General features: G+C 39.7%; 1 protein-coding gene across 4 annotated transcripts in view; it reads right to left on the bottom strand.

Moving 5' to 3' along the window:
* Positions 1-2,781: 2,781 nt before the first annotated feature.
* Positions 2,782-12,738, bottom strand: part of emc2 (ER membrane protein complex subunit 2) — a 125,242-nt gene continuing 115,285 nt past the window's right edge. For all 4 annotated transcript variants that reach the window (XR_007247398.2, XM_048529442.1, XM_048529443.2 and 1 more), the window contains one exon: positions 2,782-3,160. Coding sequence is in view for 3 of the 4 variants with exons in the window: in XM_048529442.1 (XP_048385399.1) it covers positions 3,074-3,160 (87 nt within the window). In the remaining variant the exon portion in view is untranslated. The remainder of the gene's footprint in view (positions 3,161-12,738) is intronic.

Raw genomic sequence — 12,738 nt, forward strand, 5'->3', positions numbered from 1 at the left:
CTGTTGCTGAAAACAGAAAATGAATGTCCTGAAAAGTCTCTCATCTTCAAAGATCCATAAATCTAAGCTCAACCAAAACTCTGTTACCCAAATCCTGACACCCAGTACCTTTCACTGACATTATAATTTTAAAATTCTCCACCATCTGCTCAAATCCCAATTTCTGGTCTTGACTCTCCCTATCTTTATCACATCTTCCATTTCTGCAATACTCCAGGATCTCACACACTTCAATTCTTTTGTACATCTCCAGTCGCTTGGCTGCATTATTGACAGCTGGACCTTAAATAAGTTTCAGAACTCCCTCTCTAACCTTTTCATCACCTCTGCTTAAAACCCATTTCATTGCCCACGGCTTCATTACTTGCTGTAACGTTTCCCTCTGGTTTAGTGATAGTTTTCTAACATCCAGTTATGTTCCCATGAATTGGGCCATTTTAACGGTTTTGTGTATTAGAGGCAATAGGGTAAGCCAAATTTCAATTTGGGAAGACAGCCCCATCATCTATTCTCAGTGAAAAACAGCTGATGATAGAGGCTTGGAAACAGTCATCCACGAATGCATTGAACTCGACTTTACGCACATACTTGATTTAACTACCACAAGTTGTGTGGATGACAACGAGGCCTTTATAGCCCCATCCTCACTGCTACAGACCTACATTAATAGGTAGCATATTGCAGCATTCTAAAAGCTATTCTATGCCTGGTTGGCACTGCATAATCATAGAAGTTTTGTTACTTCATAGAATGTGGGTGTCTCTGACAATGACACCATTCATTGTCCATCCTCAGTGTCCTCAGAAAGGTGCTACTGAATCACCTTCTTGACCAATGCAGATCGGTTTGGTACAGACACATTTCGCGCTTTTGGAGAATTTCTAGATTTTGACCCAGGTGCAACAAAGGAATAGAGATCCAGTTATAACTCAGAGTGATGTGTGGCTTGAAAAGAAATTGTTGTTTTTAAGCTTTGCTCCCTTTTTCTTTCTAGACCGTTGTGTTTGCAGGTTTTGAAGGGGCTGTCAAAAGAGCTTTGATGTGTTTCTGTCGTGCCTCTTGGAGATTGTATGCATTGCTGCCATTCTGTGCTAGTGGTGAAACGACAGAAGGAGTGGAAGTTTACGTTGGTGAATGGGGTACCGACCAAGCAGGCTACTATGTCGCAAATGGTGCTGAACATCATTCTATCATCAGTGAACATCCCCATTTCATACATTATTATGGGAGATAGTTGATGAAGCAGGTGAAGATGGTGGGGCCAAGGAAACTACCCCTAGGAATACCTCTTACATTGATGAGCTGGAGTTAAGATGAATGATCTTCAACAATCACGATTATCTTGCCTTTGTGCTAGTTACAACTTCAACCAATGGAGAAGGACCAACAGAAAGAGAGAGAAAGAAAGAAATCCTGACAGAGGATTTGAAAAGCAGGTCAATTAACAGCAGATATTCTTATACCATAAAAGTTTATAGAACATTACAGCGCAGAGTTGAATTCAAATAGAACAATTTCAAACTGATTTCTTGGATTTTGAAATTTTTCATTTAAAAGTCGAGATATATATTTCACTGCACATTCTCAATACAAATGTCTTCAGCATCAGAAAAATAATTTTCTCATTTTTCTTCTTGCAGCTAAGAAATTGATCAATGAACTTTCATTTTTAAGGACTGGCATATTCAATAGTAAATAATATTGGCAGCCTTTAAAATCAGCATGCAGCAGATGGCGCTGCAAGATAGCTCTATTGCTGGCCTGCTTTTACATCGATACTCTGTGCCAGTCTTAACACACTACGTCATTTTAGTGGCGGCAAATAGTTTCAATTCGTGAAAATGCACTGAAGCCTGGTGAAATAGTCTCCACATTTCTAACAGATAATTTAAGTATTCCTCTAATCTTATTTGCTTATAGCAAGGACTGCCAAAAGACTTTTTCAAACCCTGGCGACCTCTCAGGGGAATTAAACATTATCTCAACACCATTTTCTTTATTCCAATGTTTTTAACAGTGTAAAGTATCACAAGATTACTGGATGGCAATAGTCCAGAGAAGCCACATGGATATTTACTTCTGCAATGCAGCCACATGTTTGAAAATTTACCACAGTACAAATCACTAAATGAGGGACAAGGAAATCACACCTCACTAGTCTCAACTTTAGCCACAAACTGGCCCTGATCCACAACTGTTTTCATGCAACAGCAGCCATTGCCATTTTTCGTACAGAACTCAAATTAAGCACAAGTAATCATGCTGATCAATATGTACCACTTTGTTTTTTTAGACTCTAGGTGTTTGTTACAGTTACAACTGCAACAAATTAGACCTAAAATCATGTTTGAAAATAGGATGTGTAAGCAAAGGCTTATCATAGAATCAACACAAAATCCAGAAACTTTTTGTATCATTGTTGGATTGTATGAGGATTTATGTTCAAGCCAGTGTGAAAGTTAAAGAAAGGTCTTGTTTTCAAGTAGTGGTCAGAAAATTAAACACTTACAGTAACTGAGCTGGTGTGCGTAACATCACACATTGGCCTCAATGCCAGAATTAAATGGGTATTTTGGTATTCTCTGGTGAGGTACACTTCACCAACGCTTGTTCAATGTGGCCTCAGTTCAGACAATTACACTATCTGAACAAGACAATATTGGTGCAGCAAGTTGCTTACATTTTAGGGAAGTGGGCAATGTGCAACATTAAAAAAAATACAATCACAAAAGGTATCTAACACTATACAAGGAAGGTTTGAGAGTCAGAGATCACTCAGAGTTCACTCGGAACTGGTAAAATGTTTATTGGTAAATTCTTTTTCCATAGAATTATAAATTTTAATAACTGTTACATTACAAGCTACCAACTGGTCTCTAATTGAACATAGGTTAATTGCCCCTGATGTGAAGTAGCAGTTACATTGGCAAACTCTGAATTAAATTCACAAAATAAAGTTTGCAGCCATGTTGACATTGCTAAACAGAAGAGAGAAAGGGTGCTGAAGCCAGATCCCAAGGGTACACACAAGTGGCAGGGGTGAATGTGGCAGATCCACACAAACATAATGACTTCATGACTGTGTGATCTGTAATGCTTCCAGCATATCTTCTACAACCTTTAGTGAGTACTTGGTCTCCTTCCTGCTGCAACCGGCAAGCTGAAAATTAAGACAGGATGAATTATATATTGTTGCAGTCAGTACTATTTCAGTTTATAGTGTTGAGCCATTAAGCCCCATGAACAGAATCACTCAAATCTGACTGCTGAAATGACTTCTAATTTCCAAAAGACAATTAAACTAGAGACTTTATTTGAATCTAAGAGACTTGACGTATTTTCAATTGAACACTCTTCCCACAAATTTCAGTGTAAACGTGCCCTTATTTTGCACTCAAACTTCTAAGCAACTGGTTTCTATTCACGTGAGAAAGGAGGTATTTAATGGACATTTGGCCGGAGGAATGGGAAAGGTTAACGTTAATTCTAAAAACGGTCATGTATTCTGATAATATGATGAACAGGAACTCTTTGACACTTCTGATAGCAATAATCCAATAATTTGCACTGATTCTAACTGGGTTTCACTGCCCCACTGAACAGAGGCAGAAACAAAGGATGAAGGAAAAGGCTATGAGCTCAGTAAAGCTCATCACTTTGTGTGAAGCACTTGCCATCCATCAATGTGTTATCAAATTTAATTCCAAACTGTACTTGAATTTTAAGCACCCATGGACCACAGGAGTGGATTTTTAATTAAATTTCAAAAATCTCACTGCTCTTTGGATGGATGAAGTGAGACTATCAAGTATCTCAATCACACTCCCGCGGTCTTAAGTGGTCACTGGATTTAAACAATGTTCAGATAGTTGTGCCCAAATTGCAGACATATAAATCTCCAGGCTGACTCAAAACTCCCAAGTTTGGGAAAGCACTGGAGAGGCAGTAACAGAGTGAGAGTAGGCTGTAGCAGATTTAGACAGCAGGCTTGCTCTGCCATCACTTTGGGGGGAAAAAAAAAATCTTGGCAGCATTTCTAACCTTCATCCATTGCTACTAAATGTCTGCGTTGACACAGATATTTGACACTTTGTGTTTGATTTTTCTTTGCAGAGGGAATGGTGGAGTCAGCAATTAAAGAAGTCTCAACAATGTGATTTAAGAGTAAACTCAAATTACATGAAAAAAATCACAGCTAAGTAAAAACTTTCAAAACATCAGCGTTACTTTTTTTGCATTTACATTCAGTACATGAAAACGCATTATTACAACTGACTTATCACAACCTCATGGGGTGCACAAAAATGAAGCATACTATAAATGTTTATTGGTTCACAGAAACCAGTATTTTCTGCCAATGTCCTATTCCAAATGTTTATTCAGACAAGACTTCAAAAAAATATTTTCCATAAATCGTTTCTTCTTTTTCACATCTTTTTCAGGAAACCTGCAATGCTCATCTGGTCTGAGTCTGTGACCAAAGTCCCATACTAACATGTTTGATTCTTAACTATCCTCTGAAATGTTCCAGTAAGCCATTCTGTTGTATCAAACTGTTGACATTAGTGGTTCAAGGAGAAGGTAGGCAACAAATGCCAGAATGGACAGTCATACCAACATCACAGCAATGAATGAAAAGACAGTAAATACTTCTACAGAAAATCACTCTTCTGAAGCTGTTAAATAAATTGAAAACAAGTGTGAAAACCATTCAGGGCATTCAAGGAAGGAATGTTTAATGATACGGCATAAAAACAAGGAACTAGTGCTGAAGGTGATGACGCTGGTTTTCACTGTGGCTCAATCAGGAATACTCCTTTCCAAGAGTATCTGATAGGATGAGCAATTAAGGTTTTCACTCCACACACTTTTCTGCATTATAAGGCCATCAGGCATTTCATGCTGACACCTGTGCGCAACTAGGCACCCATCCTTAACCTCAATCAATCTTTTCCTTCACATGGAAACTACTATTCAAAAAAGAATTACAAACCACAAAGACTTAATACACTTCTCCTTATTTAACAAGGGAAAGGAAATATGGAGACAAATTCTGGACAAAAAAGTCAGAGATTTAAAACATCAGCTCTGTCTTTCTCCACAGATCATGCCAAGGTTCTAAATTTCTCTGGCTTTTAATATTTATTTGTATTTTCAAAACCAGCAGTATTTTATCATCTGTAAATAAGGAGAAACAGTTTCCACTGGCAGACAGTGTTGGTTATCAGAGGATATAGATTTATGATAGCTGGCAAAGATCTAAAAGGGAGGTGGGAAAATTTATTTTTTTCACTTACTGAGTTATGAGAAGGTAATGGAAGGAGATGTAATCGTATATATTTCAAATGGGAACTGGATAAGTACTTGTAAAGGAACGTTTTGCAGGACAATGGAGAAAGACACATGAAGTGGGGCTAAGTGGAAAAAACCAACACAAGAACAAATGGGCTGAATGGTGTTTTGGATTCATCAGGTGGAGAAGAATGGATGATAAGGATTCTTTTCAAGATAGAACATAATTTTCTCTACTGAAAAAACAAGTGCTCAATAATTTCTCTGGCACTTAGTAATCTAATACTGGAAGTAAGTAAATCCTGCAGAACATTTTATCAAATCATTTAACATAATTACATATTTTAACCATTATTTTATTGCCTTACAATAATGAGAAACATCCCCTGTATATTTAAATCTTTATGTGACTGAAATAAAGATCTGATAAAATAGAATTCTACCTGCGGGTTATAATATTAAGCCCTCCCAGAGACCTATATGACTTCACACACTTAGTGAAGTTTGGAAAATTACAGCATACATCATAACAAAGTGTTTCGTGATTTACAAGACCGCTTATGCTACAGTTGCCTGGTTGCAAAGCTTTCAATTTGCAACCAATAACAGTGAGTTCTTCTGTTCTTAAATAAGGCTGAAATTTGACTAAATTAGAAGAGTGCATCATAATTTATGAGCTCAATAGAATATTATAACCACATGAGCAAGATGAAGCAACTTACTAATATCACCTGAATCCCACTATCCATGTCTTCACAATCATCAAGTTCCACGTATGTATGCAATTTACATTAAATTGCAGTTGAAAACTGTGGCTCAACTGAAAGCATATTGTTACTGAGTAAGAGAAGACAGAGTATTGCCCTCAGTCTAGAGACCTGTGTGCAAAAAATTCATGCTGATGCTCCAATGCACCATTGCTAGGCTTGCCTTTTCTCAGAGAAAAGATATTAAGCCCTGCATGTGCCCTCAGGTAGATGGAAATTACCCCAAGAAACCATTTCAAAGGAGAATAAGGGAGTTTTCTCAGGGGTCCTGGGGCCAAAAATTATCCCTCAACCGAAACCTATAAACAGATTGTCCAGACATCATCGCATTGCTATTTGTGCAAACTGACAACTGTGTTTCCTGCAATAAACAGTGACTACACTTCAAAAAGCACTTCACTGACAATAAATTCCTCTGTTGAGATGTAGAATGGGATCTGCCTGTGTGAAACTGGCAAGTCTGTAACTGGACACACTCCTTACAAGTATTGTAGGCAGTTACTATTTTAAATGCAGATATGGGTTTATAATAAACTTCAAAAAAATAGCAAAGAAGATACAAAAAAGGAACCAGAAGGGTCCCGACCCGAAACGTCAAGCTTTCTGGCTCCTCTGATGCTGCTTGGCCTGCTGTGTTCATCCAGCTTCACGCTGTGTTATCCCAAATACCATCCGCTTGACTTAGCATAATTATTCCAATCTCTCACTCCACTCCACCTGAACATTACTCTATATCTTCAACGCCCTGCAACATAAGCACATCCAACTTTAGAGTTTTATGGAGAAAAAAGTAAGCCATCTTTCTAATGTAGTATGTACCTTGATCATCTGTTTGATTTCATGAATCTTCCTCATTGACCACTCACCAGTTGTTGAATGAGTACTGGCTGTTATAAGATAGGTAAATCCTGCAGCCACAGCACCACCCCACGGGGTGAAGGGGTGAATTCAACAGGGCAAAGCTTACGTTTATTCCTGACATTGCTCCATCTGTTGATGTATCAATGTATGTCCACAAGTTTTTTATATCTAACTACCTTTGATTGAGAAACTCCTTCCAATGATTTTAAAGGCAGGAGCGAATTAATTCTCAGCTTTAGTAGCATAGGTCAAGCAGTACAAAATAAAAGAATGAAGCTACATGAAACTGGGCTGGCACATCATTCAAAAAAAAAAGCCTTTTCCTCACTGAGGACTGAAACAAATGTATTAAAGGAAGAAAGAGCGGCTTTTTGGAGAAAAACGAATACCTTACATTTTTAAAGCATCTTGACCAATGTCATGTCATCCCAGCATGCTTTATAGCCAAAGGAATACTTTTGTAGTGTAGTCACTGTTGTAATATAGGAAATGAAGCCACAAAACTTCACACAGCAAGATTCCACAAATACCAATGTGGAAATGATCAGATAATGCATTTCAGTGATCTTGTTTGAGGGACAAATATTGGCCAAGACAGTGTATTTAACATTAGGTGTTGTGGCAAGATCAACAGGTTCACTGTAAAATAAAGGCATGGGGAGACACCACAGCCTAATGGTATTATCACCGGGCTGTTAATCCAGAGACCCAGGCAATGTTCTGGGTCCTGGATTCAAATCCCGCCATGGCTGATGGTGGAATTCGAATTCAATAAAAATATCTGGAATTAAGCATCTAATGATGAACATGAATCCATTGCTGATTGTCGAAAAAACTAATCCAGTTCACTAATGTCCTTTAGGGAAGGAAACTGCCATACTTACCTGGTCTGGCCTACATGTGACTCCAGACCCACAACAATGTGGTTGGCTCTTAACTGCCCTCTGGGCAATTAGGACGGGTCATAAATGCTGCTGAACTAGCGATGCCCTCATCCTGTTAAAGAATAAAGAAAAAAAAGTCCTGCCATCTTTCATTGCTGGGGAGCAGAGAGACTGTGGATACTTTTGGTGCATTGGGCCCCAAATTAATCTTAGCATGATTAATTCCTATCTGTGTCCTGCACCTCAGACTCCAGACCTGCAATGAGCAAATGAGGCCCCGTCAGTAAATCCCACCGACCAGCAATTTTGGAATAAAACATACAAATCCACATTCTCTGAAATTGACCGTGTTGCTTAGTGAATGCAGAGGTTGAAAAGAAGCATAAAATAGCAAAAAGAAAGCAAGCTGAGGTGTGGGGTGGGAATTGAAGGAAAATTTGTATCATATTCTGGAATCAGAAAATGGGCATTCTTTCCCCCTCCAACTGAAGACAATTTGCATAGGGAAAGATTAATGATGTAGGCTGCTATACAAATTTCTGCATAAAACATCAGTGGTAGCACATGCAATGGTACAGTAACTGTGTCGTTCTGCATGCAAACACACGTGCCATGGCAGCCTTTGGCTCAATTAAGTTCAAATAATAAAGTCAAGACTGTGATGGAATCATCATCACCTGCCCGGATGACTGCAAACCCAACAACAATCAAGGAACTTGACACGACCCAGGACAAAGCAAACCGCTTGACTGGCACCGCATCGACTATCTTCAACATTCACTCCCTCCACGACTGTCAAAAGCAATAGAGTGTTCCATATACAACTATATGCTGCAGTAATACCCAAAGGCTCCTTCAACAGTAATGTGAAACCCACAAACTCTGCCATCTAAAAGGGCAGAGTTCGCATATGCTTGGGAACATGACTACTTATATGTTCGCCTTTGAGTTACACACCATCCTGGCCAATGGGGCAGCACGGTGGCTCAGAGGTTAGCACTGCTGCCTCAGCGCCAGGAACCCAGGTTCAATATCAGACTGAGGTCAGGAGGAACTTCTTCACCCAAAGGGTTGTGAATCTGTGGAAATCCCTGCCCAGTGAAGTGGCTGAAGCTACCTCACTACATGTTTTTAAGGCAAGATTAGATAAGTTTTTGACCAGTAAAGGAATTAAGGGTTATGGTCGGTCAGTGGGCCCGAGTCTCAAAGATCAGCCATGCAGGCTCGAGGGGCCAGTTGGCCTACTCCAGCTCCTAGTTCTTATGTACTCCGGTTTCTTCCCACAGTTCAAAGATGCGCAGGTTAGGTGGATTGGCTAAGCTAAATTTCCTGCAGTGTTCAGGAGTCTGTAGACTAGGTTGGTTATAGGGGAATGGTTCTGGGTGGGATGCTCCAAGAGTCGGTGTGGACTTGTTAGGCCAAAGGGCCTGTTTCCACACTGTAGGGACTCTATGATTCTATGTTACTGGGTCACATCCTGGAACTCCCTTCCTAACATCACTGTCAGTGTCCCTACACTCCAAGGACTGCAGCAGTTCAAGAACTCAGCTTATCACCATGCTCACGAGCTCAACTAGGGATGGGCAATAAAGGCTGACACCACATCCGATAAACAATTTTTAAAAAATGCCATTGAAACTCAGGTATGGTGACTGACAACTATCATTTTGGTTGTGAAAACTCATCTGATCCACTTAATGAACTTCAGGGACGGAGTTTGCCACCCTCACTGAAACAAACAATAGAGGCATCACAATTAAGAGTTGAAGTTCTCTTTGTTGTAGAAATATCATTTGACCCCCACTCCCATCTTTAAAGTTTATGCCTTGCTTTTTGTGCCATTTCCACGCTGAAACAGTGGGTAGTAATACAGTGCGGAGCTTGAGGAACACAACAGGTCAGGCAGCATCAGAAGAACAGAAAAGTCTATGTTTCAGATTTACACCCTTTAATCAGGACTGGGGAGGGGGAAGAGAGCTCAGAAATAAGTCGGGGCAGGCGTGGGGCTGGGGTAAGGTAGGTAAGATGGTGAAAGGTGGATGTAGGTAAGTTTGTGGAGATAAATCATGGGAATAGTGGGGCAGATAGGTGAGAAAAAAGATGGACAGGTTGTGTCAGATAAAGGAGGCAGGGATGAGAGGGAGGGTTGGGCATGGGTTAACAGTGGATAATTGATCCAGAAACAAACGTTAACCAATGTCAGTTTAAATTTGCAAAGAAAGAGCAATATGGGCAAGTGCCAAATATCTGCTGGGTTCAAAAGTCAGTTAGCTCACTTGGCTGGACGACTGAATCATGATGCAACAGCATGAGTCCAATTCCTGCATCAGCTGAGGTTACCATCAACCTTTTCAAACTCTCCCCTAGCCTGAGGGGTGATGACCCTCAGGTTCAACCAACACCTGTCATTCCTCTTTAATGAGAGATTATCCTTATGGTTTGTTAAGACTAAGAGAAAGACAAAGACAACTTCATCTGCTGGGAACTGAAGTGAGATTGGTCATATGTAATCACCACAGGCATTTGTTCCAAGGGCTGCCCCTTAAACCCAATGTTCTGCATTTCTCAATAAAACCAGAATTGATATAGTTCAAGTCAAGTGTATTTCAATAAATGATGATCACTTATGTTTTATGTTCTTGCAAATCCATAGTCCAATTGGAATCGTTCTCTTTTAGCTCAATTAAAGTAGGCTGTATGACAGAAACAGCACTTGACTAGTTAACTACTTATTTTTAAGGACTAAATATGCATAGTCTACTTCCTGAATAAGCAGCGCCAATTTTTAATGCCAGTTTCAAGTGAGAGCAAAGTCATGCCTCTCTTCAATCCTCATCAGATTAACAAAGATGTAATGAGTTCTCTTTCAAAAACTTTTGAGTAAACATTCTAAGACTATTCAAATCATGGCTCTTTAACTACCATCTTATTATGCTTTCTGTAATTGTTTCCTTCCCTGCACAAGAAAGACTTGGTCAATTTTTTAAAACAAGTAACTCCAATTCCTATTAGCTTTACACGGATACATTGGATAAGAACGGTTTTTATAATTCCACATAGTAGAACTATTGTCATGCTTTGAAATCAATTTCTGAAGCCATGCTGTTTTGCAGTCAGTTTTAAACTATCATTTCCTGACTTGATTAATGCTACAGTACCGTGGAGGTATTTTCCAGTAATGGCCCATGTGGGTACGCGAACACCAGCTGTTGGCCTGCAGCTGAACTCTCGGTTCAGTTCTGACTCTTGCTCCAACCAGCCCTCTGATCCTCCCACCACCTCCCCCAGTCCCCACTGACATTTGCCTGAATATCTTCGAAGTGTGTACCTCCCTGGAATAGCAATGATAATCAGCAGGTAGCACTGGTACTGGCGTTCTAACAATCAAATCCTGCAGAGGAGGTAACCCTTTGTCACAATCAATCAGCATGTCCTGTCCAGCTGTGTCTTTAAGCCAAAGATGATGCGGTTTCAAAGAAATGGAACATGAGGGTGAGCCTAAAGGGCAGAGAAAAATGTCCTTAAATTTTCATTTGCTGGTAGGTGTAGGCACCTTTCACACACTCAATTCCCACAACTGGCAAGAGCAATATAAGCTTTCAAGTGGGGTTAGAAGCAGTCGAGGAGATTGCTCACTACTTGCTTTCCCCAGCTGATAAAGAAAGTTACATTTGTGTTGGAGGAGAACAGAAGCCCTTTCTTCACTGGCCTCCCATTCCCATGCAAACCAAAACAATCCTAATCAGATGCTGGGGAGTCCCAGTCCCTCAAGGAACTGCTTTGATGCAGAGTGCATTTTAACTTGACTACAGATGTCTGTTCTTGGGAACCCAGAGATAAAAATCAGGCAAACTAGAACATAACCAGAATTGCTGACTTACAAAATCAGCATTAGAAGTGAAAAGAATAGAATGGAACAGAAATTGCATGGCAAGTAAAGCAATGCCAGGATTTTTAATTTATATAAGGCAGCTAATTTTCAGAAAGACCATTAATTCATTGAAGACTACACAGACTTAAACAATATTTTGCATGATTGGGAGATTAAATGGTATTCCACATCCAAATACTACAGCATAATTCTGCCTTAGAGAAGGATGTCCTTGAATGTCTTTGAAAGGGCTGAAGTTCAATACAAATTTAGGCAGCATTAACAAACTAAGCAAAGTAGCAGGCCCAAGGCATAAGTTACACCATAGAATGGTGCACGATGACTGTGTGATGCCTTTAATACTAAGCTAATGGACATTGTAATTTTTCTCTTTACAACAAGGCACATCCATCCAGAATGCAGCTCAACTCTGCTAAATTATCTGAAATAATTTGTCTTCGGTTAAATTAGTTTCTTAAACCTAAAGATTGCAAATTACGGATAATGAATACTGTTAGCATTTTTGCAATGCAATGGAACCCACATTGTCCAATTTGTAAACTCCAGTGTTTGGATCAATGAAGCTGAGTCAAGTACATGGACAGTCTCTGAACTTGAAGCATTACAGTCACCTTCCATACAGGGAATAAAGTACACAGTCACCACCCAGCAGGCAGCAGATACAAACATGTGCCAACCATGAGGCAATAATTAAACACATTTAATATAGCCTAGGACTTAAAGGGATCAAGAGAAGTAACCACATGCCAATCTGCCCATGATAGAACCCACAAAAGAGCAAAAACTACCAAGCAGGATTGCCAGAGGGTTGTACATCTGCCAGGATTCAGACCCAATATGAAGTTCAGCAAGCAGATTGTCCCAACGCTTGACAGTCCGGACGGGACCTTTTGATACAAACACACAATGAGCTATGTGATTTACCAAGAAAGGATAGCTTCAATACTTGCAAATGGAGATGACAATGGAAAGGAATACAATAATGCAATCAACAATACCTGTACTGAAAAAAAAGAGTTTCCAGAAGGATCTAACCGTATGT

The sequence above is a fragment of the Stegostoma tigrinum genome, chromosome 5, assembly GCF_030684315.1.
Source record: "Stegostoma tigrinum isolate sSteTig4 chromosome 5, sSteTig4.hap1, whole genome shotgun sequence".
Classification (NCBI taxonomy): Eukaryota; Metazoa; Chordata; class Chondrichthyes; order Orectolobiformes; family Stegostomatidae; genus Stegostoma; species Stegostoma tigrinum.